The sequence below is a fragment of the Sitodiplosis mosellana genome, unplaced genomic scaffold (assembly GCF_009176505.1).
Source record: "Sitodiplosis mosellana isolate CC-2019 unplaced genomic scaffold, AAFC_SMos_1.0 Smas_scaffold_1, whole genome shotgun sequence".
Classification (NCBI taxonomy): domain Eukaryota; kingdom Metazoa; phylum Arthropoda; class Insecta; order Diptera; family Cecidomyiidae; genus Sitodiplosis; species Sitodiplosis mosellana.
This window is the reverse complement of record NW_022595244.1, coordinates 21,895,821-21,914,859: the sequence shown is the minus strand read 5'-3', so window position 1 is coordinate 21,914,859 and position 19,039 is coordinate 21,895,821. Positions and strand designations below refer to the sequence as shown.

General features: G+C 36.3%; 2 protein-coding genes across 2 annotated transcripts; one reads left to right on the top strand and one right to left on the bottom strand.

Moving 5' to 3' along the window:
• Positions 1-5,392: 5,392 nt before the first annotated feature.
• LOC129569188 (uncharacterized) lies at positions 5,393-12,237 on the bottom strand. The gene is made up of 2 exons (XM_055447800.1): positions 7,240-12,237; positions 5,393-6,629 (listed from the first exon to the last, which is right to left on the bottom strand). Exons 1-2 carry the CDS (start codon positions 10,439-10,441, stop codon positions 6,466-6,468), a joined length of 3,366 nt encoding a protein of 1,121 aa, XP_055303775.1. The 5' UTR covers positions 10,442-12,237; the 3' UTR covers positions 5,393-6,465.
• A 2,888-nt stretch (positions 12,238-15,125) lies between these two features.
• On the top strand, positions 15,126-17,151 carry LOC129569273 (zinc finger protein 333-like). The gene is made up of 2 exons (XM_055447972.1): positions 15,126-15,944; positions 16,049-17,151. Exons 1-2 carry the CDS (start codon positions 15,571-15,573, stop codon positions 16,683-16,685), a joined length of 1,011 nt encoding a protein of 336 aa, XP_055303947.1. The 5' UTR covers positions 15,126-15,570; the 3' UTR covers positions 16,686-17,151.
• Positions 17,152-19,039: the final 1,888 nt, after the last annotated feature.

The following is a 19,039-nucleotide window of genomic DNA, read 5'->3' as shown; positions in this document are numbered from 1 at the left end:
TTGATGGTGAGGATGCATTGATTCATTTTTAATTGAGTGTACGTTAACGATTGTGAATGGCCCGCCTTTAAATGGCTGAATGGGCTTTCACCTTTGGCTATATATCCCAATAAATTGCTTAAATTACCTAGCTAATTTATCATTATCTCATTCATATGTTTACATTCGCACTGGCATCTCTTAACGTTTATTTCTCGTGTGTGTGTTTGAAATGCATGCAACTTTATCCTTTTGGAGTAATCAGAGCTCATGTTGATTCATTTTATTTCACCATGCCCGTTTGAAATAATCATTTGAAGGGAAAAAAAAACTTGGAAATGTATCAACAGATTAAATATAGAAATATTTGAGTGTTTCTTGCAGCTAAAAGAATGGCAAATCAGTTGTTCGAACATGTTCAAATGGTTTCAGTCTAGAGTAGTTCAAAATATAGTTCAATTTGACCAATATAGACCAATTCGTAGTCAATGTGACGATCGATGACCTTCAAGTAAAAGCTATTCTGCAGCAGCAATGATATTCCCTGCTCTCATGGACTTTAATGAGTGATGAATTCGTGATGATAGTCGACGAACAACAAATGAATGATGATTACATTCGAAGTTAGGTCATTATCATTTGCTGTGCTGAAAAATAAATGAATGCATTTGAAGTACGTCAGAGAACGAAACGTAAAGAAAAGTGATTTGTAACATTCTTTGCTGCGCCGCGACTACATCAATAACGAAACGTATATTTTTCATCTCGTGTTGTTGTTCGCTGCTTTTTTTTCTGATTCCAGATCTGAAGCGATTTCTTGGTCTTGTGTTTTAAAAATGTGCTGTTTTAATTATCAGCTCGTTCTTTTTTTTTTTGTATTTCAACATCAAGTTTGAATCCGTTTATCGACAATCTCTCGCTCTCTTCCACTCGACGGTGTCACTGTGCGGAGGACTGCATCTGGTTTATATCTGTGTGCAACAACAACAATTCAGCAGTTGGATAATTACCGATGAAACGAAACAGCGATACTTAATTATGGCACTCTCTTTTAAACTAGTACCGAAAAAAATATGATGCGAAAAAAACCACTTCGCACCATCAATCATTTATGTTATTTGTACGAAAATTGCAACAAAATAAAAAAAAGCAGCAACATCAGTAAGAAACTGAAGTAACTTAACGACTTTGTTATGTGTGCATCGGCACTCATTCAGTCGGTCCAATTTGCTGTGTGTGGTGGTTTGTTGGCGTCGAACTTTTAATGTCTTTAGGTAAATGAACCTCCTCTGATTCAGGATCATACACACGTGTTCACTTATTGGCTTCTTTTAATGAACACAACTGCAACATTCTCGAACCATACACAATAATTAATTAGACGAATTTGAACAATTTTTTCCCCATGCCAAAACTTAATAAACAACGTTAAATTTGTTGATTGTAGACACAACAATATTTATATTTTCACATTTGCAACATTATTCCGTTTGCAAACATGCAAAAACGGCTTAGAGTCCGAAATGAGCGTGTAAAGCGAATGTGGTTTCAGTCTGTGACATCGATTCGCTCGGAGATAAAACAGTACTTCCTACTAAGATTCTCGTTCTTGTTTCGGTGGTGGTCAATAGAAGCAGCCGAAATTGCAGTTCATATCAGCCATCATTTTTTCATTCGTGCTCATTTGCTCAATTCAGTTTTAATTATTCTTCTTGTTGCCCGGCATTTCGTTCAATTTTTTTGTTCTGTGTAAATTATTCTCCTCGGTGATCACACATTATGGTGTCCATTTCGGAATTTTTTGATTTGATTGATTCGTATCTCATTTGTCTTTCAAAGTTTGTCGAGAGTGCACGCAACGATCAAAACACAATGTCTGATTGAGACGAAGTTTTCGTGCCAACCGACACACAGAGACGGCAGACATTGAACTGTGCGTCGCGTTTTTTTCTCTTTGAAGATGCTACACTGGACGGTTGAGAGTACATGAAAAAAAAAACCGAAGTGAAACAACAGTTTGTTATTGATACTAATCCGTATGGCGTGTGATGTGATTTCACCGTGACAGCTGTGATTAACTCAAGGAGGGGCGAAGAGTTTTATTAATCTCACAATGAATGTACAAAGTATTCTCTATTAACTTACCGTTCATTGTATACCATGCGACGACGCTTGTCTAGCATGAACCCAAAAACTCAAAGAAATGATTCGGAACAACTTTATACGATTTTTCAATTTTTTAATCAATCAAATTTTATTCATTCTCATTTCAGTTATTATTTTGGTTGATATTTTTAGTTTTCAGCATATCATGATTCTTCTGTCGTATTTTTGTTTGTATGTTGTTTTTTTTTTTCGTTGACTTATAAAGGGAGACGCTCGCTCTTTGCTTCAACATTTGATAGCATGCTTTCGTTTTATTGATATGAGCGCCATTCATTCAAATGAATTGTTAATTATGATTTTTGTTTCTCTTTCGTTAAAGATCCCTGACTGCTTTATAGACTACTTTTTTGTTGTTTTTTATTTGAGAATTTTTTTTTGCAATTTTTTTTCCGAAATGAGAAATTACTTTGCCATATTTAACGATCGTTTGAGCTCAAAGGTATTGACTTTTTTTGTTGCGAGTTCACATTAAAGTTGTCTAAATTTTTTGCAAGTTTGCAATATTTTTCAAGTTTCTTCAAAAAAAAAAAAATTGACCGATAAATATCCGCCTAATGACTGAACTCGCCGCCAACGACGTAGAAATATTGCAATGTATCATCTCGTGTATTTGCTTGCATATTGCTGAAAAAGAACATAGTCCACAATGTACAAGAATATTTAACGAATTATTCAGAACATTTACAATACATTTTTTTTGCTTCTTTGTTTTGCATTTTGTGAGAACAGACTGACAATACTTAATGTTATAAACTGCAACGTAAACAATGTAACGGAAAAAAAACTGAGTGTAAACTGAACATACTACTTCATAGAATGAAGACTTTATTGCACAAAGGCTTTGCAGGACAATCAAATTCATTGGATTTCTATTTATGGTTCGTTTAAGCTGTTAGCGGTAGTTTGGTTATTGAAATCAACACATGACTTCACAATTAATTTAACTAAAAAGAATGTTGCTAAGTTTTGAATTATAACAGGATTCAGAGTATTTTGCTTGTCACCGGTTTTTGTTTTAATATATATATGCTACACCTGCCTAAGAATAATTCGAATTCGTAGTACCATTGAATTGTTATTTGAAATTAAATGTGATCTTAAATCTTTAGTCAAGAAAATTCATTGAAATTACACTTATTTTCGTTAAATTTTTTTTTTTTACCAATTTCGGTTCTTCCAATGACTTTTCTTCTTTTTTTTCTTCGTTAAACACTTAATAAACTTGTAAGTTTTTGGGTTTTGTTTCACTTTGCTTGTCAATCATATCGAAATGTGTAATTACATCCATGTATTGAAGCTTGTAAGAAAACTCTGATTTCTAAACTAAATTTTTAATTACTAATTCCACAATTTGGCGGAATTTTTCTTTTCACGTTCTGTGAACAATGTTTTACTTGTGAACCACGCTCACAAAGATATGAAAAATGGAGACAGATTTTTTTTTTCTCATTGAATTGATTTCTGTTCAAAACGAGATATGTAAACGTTGTGGATCAATTCGATATTGCAAAATTATACACATTAAAATCCATTGAGAACCGAAGAGAATGGAAAAATGTGAACGTAAAAAATTCAGAACGAATAGAAAAGATATGTGAATTCAACACAGATCGACAAAAACAGATATGGACAATCATAAATATACTTAATCTATGAAGAAATGCTTCTTTTTGTTCTCATACAACTTTTTAAGTTATTCAACACGTTATCAAGTGCGTGCTCTCACTTTTCCTAATACTGAGTCAATTAAGTATACATTTTTTGCTTGAAACTCTAAACTGTTTTTATTTTGTTGATTTTTTTTCCTTCGAAAAAATCCAGCGGGAATTTAGATTTCAATAAAATTACATAGAATGTTTTTGAAAATCGGTTTACTGTCTCTCTCATCTACTATTTGAACGTTCTACTTGCTAAAATATAAGAAGAACCACTTAATTCTCATCCATGAGAACCATTGTTCACTTTACACCGAAATCTTCTTTGACCAAAGGGAAACTGTAACACATTTTGGAATTTCGTCTGGGTTTAATGTGAGTACAATACTCTTGTACGTTTTTTTTTAGCGATTTGTTTTTGTTTCGCCAAAAAATGACTCATCAATCAAAAGAAAGAAAAAAAAGAAAATGTTTACCTGAACCAAAAATAAAGATGAAACTGAAATAAAAATTGAACCAAAAAATAAAAACAAAAAAGTGTGTGTTTTTTTTTTCATAAAAAAGACAGTCTGATATCTTTTATTTTTATTCTATGCAAGTCGTTTGTCTTATTTCAGGAAAAAAAAATTGTTAATTTCCACATGGAATGAAATTATATATACAATCTAAGTATAAAATTGTTGGATAAATCACGAAAATACAATTCATTCTAGATATACGAACTGATGAACAAAAATTAATGAAGAAAAATTGTGCATAAACAATGAAACAAAAAGGCATTTTGTAAAACGTAAAGAAAAAAAAAAGAACTTGTTAACAAAAACAAAGTGAGATAAAGCAGTGTTTTCTTTGCGGCTGCTAGTGTATTTGTCTATTTCGTGCACATTAATTGGCTTTTGTGCATCCTCTAAGTTTCAGTTTGCACTATTTTCCTTTTATTGTTCCATTGTTTTTGTATATATTTATATGCGTTAGAAAACTATTAATCAATTCTTGAGCTTGTATGGTTTGAGGTACTTGAGTTCCGTTGTGTTATTTTCTGTTGTTGTTAGTCCTTTTTGTTTTTATCTTTGATGCATTCCAGTTAAGATTCCTTACAGAAAATGTCGTACAATATAAATGGGCTAAGCTTAGTAAATCTGAGTATAAATCTCGTTTTTTTTCTTTTTTATTGTGGTAAAGTGTAAATAGATACTTTCTTCTTTTTTATTCTGTCTTTTCCTTCTTATCAATTGTTTCAATAACGGTGTTACTTTATTTTTGATATTATTTATTCTTTATGTCATTTACTCTCCCTTTTCTTTTGTTTCGTTAGAACTTTAAGTACTAATTAATAGGCGACTTTCCTTTGACTCTTTCAATTTTCGTTCAATTTATACAGTGTTCCATTTGTTTTCATATTTATAGATTTGCATGTAATTTCTTCATCTGTCCACTTTTACTGACACTGAGTTTGTAGTGTTCTTTTTTTCTGTATGCCACTTATTTGCTACAGTTGCTTTCTATAAAATTCAACATCAGCGCGTGCAACTACAAATACTTAAACAACACAAAAGAAAAGTGTTTGAAAATGAACAAAAAACAATGGTAAGTTCTATGTCTTAGTCACATTTACTCTGCGTTTTTTTTTTTTTATTTGTATCAAATATGGTTAACGGTTTGAATATTTTCTAGAAGTTCTTAACAAGTTGTGCTCTTATTTCATCATCATCTTCTTCTATTTTATTTGTTTAAATCTATGGCATGTTATCCTTTGCGTTTCCCAGACTCGGAATGCGAAGTATTGCATACAATTGACATTTTTAATAGAAAATTCTTTTGAATTGCACTATATGAATCCATTTAATGTGTGTGTATGTGTTGATTATTGCTATGCAGCAAAATCAGCTCAGTAAAATCTTCAAATAACAATGAGCAAAAAAAAAAAATAAGAATAAAATTGCGGCATACGCAAAAAAATATATCAATAGTCGCATTGAATCGACGAATTCCGAGTGCGTGATATACGATTTGACTTTGAAACCCATGGTATATCTTTTTTCATTTAGGTTAGAAACAGGCAAAAAAAAATGAGTTTTTTTTTATTATAATAGACTACTCCATTAAAATTTGGCTAGCTGATTTGACTATTTAAAAGGAAACAGGCAAGAAAAAATATTGTGTGTTCTCATGATAATTATAATTGATGTGAACATTTTTGTGTGGCATTTAATTTGATTTGTCGTTTGGCTGTTGCATTCATTTATTTAGTTGTTTTTTAGTTCTCTTCCATTATTGATTTATAAAATTGTATAAGTTGAGGTAGTGTATAAATAAATGTTCTAAAAAAACATTTTTATCTCGTATATTTCAAATCAAATACAGAATTTAACCTGACGAGGGTAACAAATCACCCCACAAAATTCCTGACTCAGTTTACAAATACACGTACTGCACGATTAGAGTTATTTCTCTTCTTCAATTATTAAATATTAAATATTCATTTCAATTCAAATTGGCTTATTGTATCTTTGTTGAATCGGATAGTTTCATTTATATTTCAATTGATGAGGTAGATATATTTAAACAGTTTGCGCAATATTTTCCAAATTACAAAAAAAAATGTGTATAAATCTTGTGGTTTCAAATGACAATTTTGCTTTGCTTCGCTTTGTATGTTTTTTTTTCACTCGACATACATTGGATCATCGTTCAATATGTTTTCTTTGTTCTCATTCATTCGGCTTGGTTTGCGTTGGAGCATTTCGTCGATTGAAAACTGTTTGTACTTGACTGGTATAACCTTTGCATTCAAATCTACTTCGAGGACATATTTTCGTCGTTTTGGCGCTGCATTTGCATCATATGTGTTGTGCACCACATTGAATTAGAGAGAAAACGATAAGAAAAATGGGAAATTAAAGTGAGTGTTCTTTCTTGTTTGTTTGTGACAGAACATGTGTATGAGAGATGTCTATGCGCAAGATAGGAAAATCAAAGACCGAAACCGAACGAAAAAAAAAATGAAGAAAAAAGTACCAAAAGTTCTAATTCAATTATATCGTGATGTGAATGAAATTCGAACGCGTACGAATGTCCGATTGAAATTGGCTATCGACATTGATTGCTTAATGTTAAAATTCTTCACTGCTTTTCCTCTCTTCTTTTATATAATTGAATGATTCTGCTGACAGTAATGAAACAAAATAAACATAAAATACCTTACTTAAAATGATACAGAGATGAAACAAATAATTTTTTTTCGTCTTTGAAGAACATTTAAATGAAGCTAGACATAAAACATAATAAAACCTATTTTAAATTTCTTCTTTTTTCTACGGCATAGTAAAAGTTTCAACAAGTATTTTCTTTTTCTTGAGATTTGAACTGTTGGCATTTCGTTTCTTAGCTTTAATATTATTATTATTATTTATATTCGAACTATTGGTATTTTGCTTACCGGGCTGAAATTCGTCCATATCGGATGATAGTTGTTCCTTGGCCGATGCTCTTTGTTTGATTGCCGTCGGTGTGTTTGGCTCCGCATAGCCGCTGTTTTTTCGCTTGAGATGCGTCAGACCGTGCTTCACCATGTGATCCTTGCGTATGAAACCCTTGTTGCATATTTCACAGATGTACGGCTTTGTACCGGTGTGCAAGCACATGTGCCGTCGCAAATCGGTTTTGTGATTGAATTGTTTGACGCACTGGTTGCACTTGAACGGCTTGTTGCCATTGTGTTTGGCCATGTGTTCGGTATGGGATTGATCGCATGGAAAACGTTTGCCACACCGTTGACATTTGAACGGCTTTTCACCGCTGTGGAATGTTTTATTGTGTTGCGTTAAATAACAGGCTTTGTTAAAGACTTTATCACATGGGTCGCACCGTAGAGGATCGTTTCCCGCTGGAATTGTGTCTGTTATTAGTTTTGCTGTGTCAACGGCTGCCCGACGTTTATTCGATTTGTTGCGAATTTTCGGGTTTGCATTGCCATTGGTTGTGTCTTTGATTGGATATGGCTCAAAACCGATATTGGTCGATGTGATGCTCGGCGAGCTGGGCTCATTGCCGATGGATGCTTCGTTTTTTGGAATATCAGCGGTGTTATGATGTGATGGTGCATTTGGCGATAGGTGTGATGGTACAATTTCGCCCATTTGCGGTGTCAACGCACGTTGATGGTATGGCATTGACATCGACATTGTTCGTTTATCCGGAATATCCGGTGAAAATGGTGGTACGGTGTCGGCATGATGGATATCATTGTTTAATCGCCGCAAAGCAGCTATAGCCGGAATTGCATTCGAATAGCATTTGCTATGTTTGTTTTCATCATCGCTCATGTGCTGATAGCCATGGTGTTCGTAGTGTTCGTCATAGTCATGGCCATAGTATGAAATGGGTGGTGTTGTGCTTTCATTCGAATTACCTGTGTGCATCATTTGATTACCAATAATATAGTTCGGGTCCTCCGGTCGCTGCATGAGCGGATACGATTGAGTGATGCTGGTGTTGATAGTTATAGGCGTTATGATGTTGCAATGCTCCATTGAGGTGATGCTTTGCATGGTGGATTCCGGTAAAATTTGCTGCATTTGCGGCACCTGGATAAAATCCTGTGCCAACGATTGATGGCTGTTGTTGCTGCTGATGTGAACTCCCGTGTTCAATCCGATGTTCGAGTAAGTCAGCAGGTCTCTCGGCTGGGAGACAGGGCCGCAGAGACCTGCTTGCGCGTTTGGGTGAATCGAAGCGTTTGATTGCATTGGATTTTGGTATTGTTGAAACCCCATCGGATTCGTTGGCTGCGATTGTGGTGCAAATGGAGTGAATTGCGACGAAAAATCGGGCGTTCGCGACGATTCGTTTGGCAACGTTGGCTGTTGTTGTGGTGGCTGAGCCTGTACCTGTTGAACCGACTGCTGTTGGACAATCGAATTGTTGTTGTGGGTCGTTTTGTTGTTATTATATCGATGATGCTTCGAATTGGGATCGCGAGCCGGATGATGGTGTGCACTGATCGGTAGCGATGCTGGATCTGGTTGGCCACTCGATTTCACTGCATTCTTGTGTAGCGTTGTATTGTAGTGACGTTTCAAATGGCCCGAACTGGTGAACCATTTATTACACGCTGTACAGTTATATGTTTTTGGTCGACGCGCTTCATTCGATTTCCACGAAGTGGCCTTCATAATTGGACCACCGTTTGGCAACGATGAGGTGGCCGCTTCGAATGTACGAAATTGTGGCCCATTATCCTGTGGCGTTGTGGTGCTTGGAAATTCGGATGGGCTTGTTTGACTGCCATCACTACCTCCAAACGATTTGGAAATATCGGATTGTGGCGGATTCGTTGGTGTGCTCGGTAATTGAGTGAGATGATGTGCTGCCTCTTGTTTGATAATTTGCGGTGAAAACTCATTCTTGATCGAACCAAACATTGGCGGCTTCAGATCGTTCTGATTGTGATTCGGCGGAATCGGTAGAAATGTGTTCGATTCGTGCGGCGGTGGACCGTGCGGCCACATCATCGGCCTTTGCATGGCTGGATGAAGTGAGTGCATTGGCGGTAATGGTCCTTGTTGATTCATTTCATGCGGCGGATACACCATTTTCTGTGAATCCAAATCCAATATATCGCAATCGGCCGGATGTGGTTCCTCTTTTGGTTGCACAAAGTTTGAGTATTGGAATGATGGGATATCATTTTCGATGTCACCGTTTCCAGCATTTCGATTGATCGTCGATTCGTTCGCATTATTGTTGACACTGTGTGCAGTTGCCGTGTGTTCGGCTAACTGCGAAATTGTTTCACATACAGCACCGCACTTATCGCACTGTCTCGGTGATGGTGATGGCGTCGGTTGGCCCGAAATTGTGTTCGCTGTTTGAGGCATTGACGATGGTACTGTGGTCGAATTCATCAAATTATTTTGATTTGGACTCGATGATGTAACAATGCTTGGGCTCATCGAACTTTGCGCTGCAGCGGCTGAGATGGCTGCAGCCGCAGCAATTGCAGGCCCATTTTGCGATTGATTCTGGGCAGCAGCAGCAGCAGCGATGGCGGCTGAATGATGCGATGCATACGGATGATGTGTCGGTAAATTATTCGAAATTACGCCGTATGGATGAAAGCGATTCGACGAAGGCACAACTTTGTACTCGGATTGAGATTGCGACGCAGACAATGAATAGTGCGTCGAAATTGGCGGTGGCAAGCCATACTCCATCGAATGCTGATGATGATAATATTGATCGTAGTTTGGCATACTATAGCTTGGATAATGCATTTCACTTGGCTGATGATAATTTGGTAACTGGGTTGCGTTTGAAAACTCCTGAGAATGTCGATTGTAATGGTTCAATGTTTGTTGCTGTTGTTGATTTGTTTCACCATTTGCTGTTGATTGCGGTGTCGGTGGCTGATTGTCACTGGAATCAGCTGCCGCCGAAACGGGCTGGTTATGATTATTGTGGATATGTACTTGTAATGATTCACTACTATCGAAAGTAACACCACACGTATTACAAAAATTATTGTTCATACTGCTACGTTGCTCAGACGGAGGAACCGCATTCTGTGTTCCTCCGTGTGCCATATTTTCTTCACACAAAAACTTTCGCTTGTTTCCGCGCGGTTTAACATTAAACACCATACACTTTGCATTCAGTACGATAACAAATTGAAATTAAAATGATCCACGTGCGTGTTTATACTTGAATTTAATGTTTGTTTATTTAATTTAGCGCGGAACGAAACGATTCACTTGGATTTCGATTTGATGCAATTTTTTTGTTTTAAATATTCTTTTCTCTTTTAGTCACACATTAAATCTCAACGGAATGTGGATAACGAAAAAAAAAATCAGGAAAAACAATAAACTCAAAAACCAAAAAAAAAAAACTAAAAAAACGTTATTTCTTTCTATTGTTTATCACATGAGTATTTTTTTGCGTTTAAAATTTTGGTTGCCGTTTTTATGTTGTGTATTGTCCGAAACAAAACGAAAAGAAAGAGAATGAAACAAAAGTGTTCTTTTCTGTAGGTTGGCAGTGAAATTTCGAATTGGTTGTTGAAGATTTGAATTTAATGCGCCAGACAAAAGTGACGGACACGTCTACCTCCTTTGACTTTCGAGATCCAAATGATTGTACATGCTGTGTGCCGAACTAAAACCAAACGATAAATGAATTTACCATAAAAACTGACTGACTGAATGTTTGCGTTTCAGTTGTGTTGTGCGTTGTGTGCTGTATTGTGTGTCCGTGTGTCTCTGTGTGTTTACGCGTGTATGTGTGTTAAAACTGTGATGCTGACGCTCTCTCGCTGTGTGTGCTGTGCTCTGTGCATTGTATTTTCTATTCGGCCAAGTGATATTCCTCTCGGTTTTTATTGTGTCGTTTTCTTTTTCGTCCCATCTAAATCTATATTGTGTGCGTGCGTGTGATACTAGCCCGCTTCGATGCCTATTTGCTACCTAACATTTTGCGTCCCATTCGTTCGTAACAAAATTTAAACTCGATGCCGTCTCGCGCGCGTTCTCTTATGTATAGCAAACATATTGAAGGCGATACACACACCAAGCGAGCGAGAGAGAGAGAGAGTAAGAGAGTTGCGAATGCATGCATCGAGAGTGAGTGAGATGTGTGTGCAAATAGAAGGACTGGCTGGTTAGAGGAAGAAAAAAAACTTGTACATATATTAACAAATGCCGTTGAGTATCCATGTTCGGCCACCACAAGTACGTGCCGATACCAATTCACACACATACTCTCGTATACTGAAAGGAAAGAGTAAAAAGAAAGGGAAGAAATCACCATCATCGGCAATGCCTATGCTGCTGCTGCTGTTGCTGTTGCTTGTTTTGTTATGAGCTGATCTCCATGTACGTACTGTTCGAAAATATTGTAGCATGCAGGACTTTACACATCTTATATTCTCGCTCGCTCTCTTGCCGCATTTGGTATATAAACCGAACATGCGGAGAGCGAGATGGAATGACGCACACACAAATTTAATCATCGTTTGCAAGATCTTTGTGCCTTTTTTGGGTTGAACAGTGACAGCGACACCGATAATGAAGTGTAGCCGGAGAAGGACAGAGCAGTACTTACGAAAATTTTCGAATTTTCTACCAAGACCAATACACATGCGAAAGATGTGCCGCTATTGGAATAATAATTTCCCATCGTTGTTGTCGTTGTCGTCGTCGTCGTGTTTCTTCCTCTCATTCAGCCACCGAACACGTTCAATTTCTATGTACGTTTTCGACATTTTTCAGACACGAATCTCTCTCTCTCACACTCACAACAGCACATACCCTAGCCACTACATGAGACCTAACTGGACGTCTCATTTGGCATCGAATTTTAAGCAAATACTTTCAAATCAGCTCTCGTTCTTGGCGTGTGTATTTCTGTTTCACTGGCGCGCACACACCACGTAAGCTTCGTACGCAACGCATTTGTCTTGAGACTGTGTGTATTTTGTTTCCAGAAAACCCATTTACGCACACATGCACGCACACACATATGAGGCTCGTTAGAAAAAAAAAAACTAACATCGACAAAAATTAAACAATGTGTTTGGTACTGGTATGTGTGTGTGTTTGAGATGTGAGGATCGAATATTGCTTGAAAGAGAACACAAATTTGCTTCGCAAACGAGAAAGAACATTTCTGCCGGATTTTCGATCTTTTGAATATATTTCAATCGTGTAGGTAAATCGATTTTGCAACAACAACAGAAAAATACCCAAAATAAAAACTTTATTATGCTATGCAAACGAAATGGGATTTCTAATCGGCTTGCAACTATAGTTGCTCTACATATTCGAATGCTCCGACATGGAAAAAAGCTAAACCAAAGATTTGTTCTTGGAAATGGTTCGGTTCAACGGTAGAATGTTGACAAAATACACAGTAGACGTTTGGGTGAAATTCGACAAAAAATTGAACAAATTCGAATTGAAAATCTGCATATGGCTAAAGAGATTTAAATTCACTCCTTCCAATGTCTAATCCATTGCTAATCATTGCTAATGAATGCAAAATTTAGAAATAAATTCCCCAAATCGTTCTCGTTGTGACTTTTCCTACCATCACTTTTTCTCTCAGCGCAACTTTACTCATTTTGCTCTGATTTCGATTACGAATGCAAATGTTCGTCTTGTAATTGAAAATTGATAGGTCTAAGCGATGCCGTTACTTGGCGTCAGTCGATGGCGTTATACATAATAACCTTCGATTGATTTGCTATTTCTCTAATGAGGGTGACCGCAAGCGCACACGTAATGATTATGATTAGTAAAATTAGTGAGTTTGGCCAAAGTCATTACCATAAAATTTGGGAATTCTATAATTTTTCATTTTGGAATTTGTCTAGCATTGCTTTTTTTCTCCACCATTTTAGCTCGACGCAATGCCGTGTTGCTGGCAATGTTGTGGATTATTCAAATGCTGCAGCAACAACAATTGTTTGTCAACGACATTTGTATGACTCTCACTACGCCTCGGTCGTAATGCTTTTTTCACTTTCATTTCTCTGTTTGAAGCAATAATTCAAAAGAATATGACTGCCACATGATCTATTTCGAGCCATTTGAGATGAATTTTTTCATTTTTCATGAGTACGTACACTATTTAAACCGAAACTGGTTACGATTGCGTACGTGCCATTCACTCACGGTAACACTTTCGGATGCTGTTTATTTGGCGCTTGGATAAAAAAAAAAGTAAGCGGTCGTTCAAGAGAAAACTGAATCATATCATATTTAGCCGTCGTATTATACAATTAGAAAATTGGGCTCAGCGTTTTGATGTGTCAACGTTAGTTGTACGGCCGTTTGTTTTGCATATGTTTCGATTGTAAGTCGTTCGTTTGACTTGGTGTCTGTATACAAAATCGACCAATATATTTCGTTGTTTTCACACGTGTCTACGGCTAATATGTAATAATGAGTTCGAGAGCTTCACCGCTGATTATTATTAATTGTATGATTCAAATTGAAATCCGATTATGTTGAAATCGAGTCTCGATTCGAATGAGCGCTATGTGCATGGCAGCATCAACGCACCAAATCACACGCAATAATCAACATCATGGTCAATCAGAGGAGAAAGAGAAAAAAGTAGAAGCATTTGACATGGACAATGATAATTCTCTTCTTTCGATTAGCACCGCTAAAACAGTGCACATCGACATTCTTTCTCCACCGACTCTCTCACACCAAATTAACAAATTTCGTGTCGCGGTGGTGACCATTTTATCGAGTTTAATAACTAAATGATTTCGATGGCTAAAATGTGATAAATCTGTGAAAATTTAAACTCCAAAAAAAAATCTCCATCTGATACGGCTCAACTATATGTTTATTCAAATTGGTCTATTAATCACTTAGACACGCATAAGAAAACGGAGCGAGAGACGAAAAAAAAAACACACACACACACACACACATGAAAAGAAGTAATATTTCAGTTGCTGTTGCCGCCACCGTTGCTTATTGGGCATTTTACCATTTGTTTTGCGCTCGCACCGATGTTTGATGTGATGCCGATTTCATGGCGATAATTTCAACGATTTTCAGCTAATTATCGCAAATGTATTCATTTCAGAGTTGAGGGCATCAAATTGAAAGAGAAATACTTCATACGCATTTGGTTCAGAAAACCGTAACATTCTTGATAATTATTTGGTAAAATTGAAAGTCGGAGCCGATTAAATATATAATCGTAAGAAAGGCACAACAACGTATTTTTGTACGATGTCGTTGAACTGATTTGATCAACGCAATTCACCAATAAACCGAATACGGCCCGTTTGTTTGTTTTTTTTCGTGCGATGAGCACACGAATTCAAGACGAACTCGCATTTAATTGTTCAACACGAAGGAAAAAAAAAACATTTTCAAATTGCATGCCAAAGAAATGACTTCTGTGAATGAATAATATAATCTCATTATCGTTTGACATACTCGCATATGTAAATGCTAATTTCGAAGCAATTAAAACAAAATTTATTAGTCTGAAAAGCAAACGACGACGAACGGCGAGAAAAACTTGTGCGGTCATTGTGCTGCTGTATTGGCGAGAGAATGAATGCGGCGATAAAGAGTTGGACAGAGAGGAAAAAAGTGTTTGATTCGATTGTGTTGTACTGTTTGCCGCTCACACCAATGGCGGCAAACATGCACTAATATCATCAGCTATTGAAACTGTACATTGGTTTCGACTGGCAAACAATCGATGACATGCACAATTTCTGAATGTTTCAGTATTTTTTCTTTTGTTGAGTGTCGAAAGAACAGAAGCGCACACAATCTCAACCGAAATTCCTCTCACTCTCATCGATATCATAATCGAAATGCGCATTTGTATTGTACATGATTTCGTCGTGTTTGTAGTTGTCGGCGACGACGACAACGATCACGACGACGGTGATGTTTTTTCGCATTTTAGAATTGAGACGCAGTAATAAGCACCAATTTACCGCTTTTCGAACGATTTACAAGCCTATGAATTTCACCGACGATTTTCTATTCGATTGGCACTCATACTTCATTTTAGTTTGGTCGCGTGCACACACAGTCACTTCAGTTGATGTCGCAATTATTTTATGTTTTCAACTATTTGTGAAATTTTTTTTATCATTGTCAAGTGTTTGAATTGTAAAAGAAAATTCCATAACTTGTAAGAACAACGACAAAAAAAGAAGAACAAATTGAAAAAAAGAAAGAAAGAAAAAAGTTGGACGAAAAAAAAATCGAATAAAAAAGAGTGCAAGATGACGTCACCATTTCATGAAGCACTGGGTCCACAAAAGTATGGTGATTTTGTGTTCGAATGGCGTTCATTGCTAAATACACCATGCTATGGATTCAGTGGGCCAAATGCATGTTATTCAACGACTTGCAGTCATAATCCCACATCGTTATCGGAGACGGAAAAGCCATTAGGCAAGCCAAAGTTGCCAAATTCATCGAAAATGTCATTCAAATTCTATATGAATGCGAAAAAATCATTGTCTAACTGTGAACGTGCCGCCATCGACCATACCACATACAAATCATCGTTAGCAACGCATTTAACTGTGCAAATGAATGCACACGGCTACAGCAGAAGGAATACGTACGAAGAATACGAGCAAAAGTTTAATGGGTATGAATTAGGAGCATTATCTACAAATTGCCGAACAGAAAAAAAAAACAAATTTTGATTACATTTTTTTTTCTATTCTTGTCTCGTTCTTTTTTTTTCTGCAGCGATGTCTATTACGATGGACGATCGAGTGAAAGCCGGTTATTGTACGACGATTTATCGATGGTAAAAACGAAAGACTTCAACCAACTTTGTGAGCCGAGTTATTACACGAAGAATTTTCCGTGTGTACAGTACATTCAAACGGCTGCCGAATCGGATGGCGAACGCACGTTGAAGAATTCATCACACGAAATTGTTGTGTCAGCGAAAAAGTATACGTTCAATCCACTGTCGGAACCATTCCATCCAATGCGAAACATCTACTCGAATATGAGCTCCCCAGCCACTTCATCGGAATGCTCGTCCATCGCGTCCACCACGGCCACGCCAGAAACAACAACAAAGACCACATCAATTGACCAAATCAAAAGCGAACAATTCGTATGTATTTTGTGCCCCGAAAAGTATGATACTTTGGATGAACTGAAACAACATTTGAAGAATAAAGTGCAGCAACCGCACACTTGCGTCATTTGCGGTGTGTCATTTACACATAATTATTTGTTGCATCGTCACATGAAACAACATCGTAGCCTCAAAGTGTTCCGGTGTCGATGCTGTAACAAAAAATTCCGCAGCCTCAATCAGCTTGGAAAGCATTTCGATTTTTGCCGATACAAATTGTACATGTTTATTTAAATTGCTTGTGTTTTTTTTCTTTGTAATTTGTATCGTGTATTTTTATCAGTATTTGTTTGACTCGAAATTTACATGTAAAAATGTATACATTCAATCGCCTCGTCTAATCTATAGATATAAAATATAATCTCCTCGAAGTAATTTTGAGAACATAAAAATGAAATTAGAAGAAAAAAAAAAAACAGAAAAGACAATTTAAAGAGAAAAAATTAAATCGTATTTATGGTAATAAGTTTATTTTTTTGTGAAATTGTGAAACATACAAAATGAAACGGTATGCATAGATCAGTCAATAGACAATTTATTGCGATATGAATAAGTTCTACTGTCATTTTCACTTAAGTTTGGTTTTGTGCTGAACATTTTGCTTTTATGACATGTAATTGAGAGCATCATTATTTTAACAATCCAATAAAAGATGAAAGCATTTATTGTTTTATTGCAACGGCAATTTCTCCTACCAGAACCTTTGTTGTTGTTTTAATTGAATACGAAAAGAATTTAGTCAAAATATGCAGAAATGTGTGGAGCTACAGGTTCGAACTCTGTACTGTCTGCTAATCACTTATTATTAGGATGTGCATGTGTCTCTATTCTTCGCAGCAACTACTCGGCTCGAGACTAGACATACGAAAGAACTTTGCAAAAATAAATAAATAAGCTAATCGGCAAAAACTGACTGACACACAGACTGACAGCACCAAATCATTCTTTGTTTTTTTTAGGATTTTTTTTGCTCATCTATTCGTTCGTATGCCGATTCCTTATGCATTGGCACTGGTGCGTTTGCTAATCTTGTTAATATTTCCCGACAATGTCGTCTGTGTCTACGTTTTCTTCATTTTAGTTTTATTGCGGATGTTTTCGTTTAATCCCAAACGTAATTTCCCTTCGTGTAGTAAAAATTTGGTGCTTTATTTTCTTTTTCTCCATTTGTGGAACGGACTGAAGAATGCTCGAAACAGTTATTATCCATCACAGGTAAAAAAAGAAAACCGAACGTTGTACAGAGGGAGAGAAAGTGAGAGAGACATAGAGTCATGGCCATAACTATATGATTTTACCAGACTGTTGCTTTCTTTCTCAAACAACGGTGGAAAGTCTTATTACAGCAAATGTCAAATGAAATCAAATGAAAGTTGCTTGACGGAATCAATTCACGGGCCCAACGTAAATACAAAACTAGTGATATCAGCTTTATGTAATCATTTCGAAACAATTCAATTTGCCTATTTTGCATTCTTCTAACTAATTTTCAGATCGCTTTCAATTGATTGATGTGATAATCACTAGTTCTGTGTTTACAGTGACAACATTTGCAACGCAGGTTTGTAACAGTGTACAATACAATTATGCCGTTTTATCTCTTGATTCACAGCGACTTGAAATGGTTGATTTTATGCCCATCGGATGTGTTTTTCGCCGTTATTAAACGGTTGTATTGCAATTGGAAGGTAAAACGTTTTTTATAACTATGGCGGTATATGAGACGTAAAAGAACGCAAGTTGGTCCAACTTCGTAGGAATAAAGAGAAGTATGTTTCATTGCAACTAGTAATGGTTAAAAGAATGTATGTTCGTTTTTAGCGGGTCCTCGCGGTTTTTCACGGTTTCCGCGGAACTGATAAGAGATAACAACTTGGTTTTTTCGACAAAGTTGTAGCACTCGAGGTCTTCTATAACATTGCGAAAAATGATAAGAAAAAAAAAGTTCTATATAAAATTTGCTTTTTTATGTGCGCGATTTGCGCGCAACTGATAAGAGATAAGAGATAAGAGATAGAATTTTTTCAGCAATGTTATAGAAGACTTCGAGTACTACAACTTTGCCGAAGACACTAAGTTGTTATCTCTTATCAGTTCCGCGGAAACCGTGAAAAACCGCGGAGGCTAGACGGAATGCCAACATACTTCCTTTTAACGCAGATAGAATCAACAGAAAACATACTTTCCTTTTCAAAAATATAAATCGACAAAAAAACATACATTCTTTTACGTCTCACGAATAGATATCAGGTGCATCAAATACTGTTCTAGAACCACGAAAAATTAAAAACTTTCAACTATGTTACGATTTATTTATTTAAAAATCAGTTAATTTTGAACAAATAGTGTTTGATATTACATCAATCGGATAAGACTAAGGACAATATTTGAAGGAATTGAGAAATAAAAATGAATGAATCAGTCTGTAAAGAACCACCATTCAACACGGGAAATTCCATCATATTTTGAATCAGTCTCATGATGATACGGCTCCGTTGGATCACACCAGAAACGATATCTTTTTAGTATTTCGCATCGTTCAATAATTTTGGCCGCACAGCTGTGTGTCAAAACCCTACATCCAAGTC

Excerpts from the sequence above, each read along its gene's own strand:
- LOC129569188 (XM_055447800.1), bottom strand. The coding sequence starts at position 10,441 with ATGGTGTTTAATGTTAAACCGCGCGGAAACAAGCGAAAGTTTTTGTGT. Across the intron at positions 6,630-7,239 it reads TATGGACGAATTTCAGCCCG|CGCCAAAACGACGAAAATAT; the intron begins GTAAGCAAAATA and ends ATGCAAATGCAG.
- LOC129569273 (XM_055447972.1), top strand. The coding sequence starts at position 15,571 with ATGACGTCACCATTTCATGAAGCACTGGGTCCACAAAAGTATGGTGAT. Across the intron at positions 15,945-16,048 it reads TACGAGCAAAAGTTTAATGG|CGATGTCTATTACGATGGAC; the intron begins GTATGAATTAGG and ends TTTTTTCTGCAG.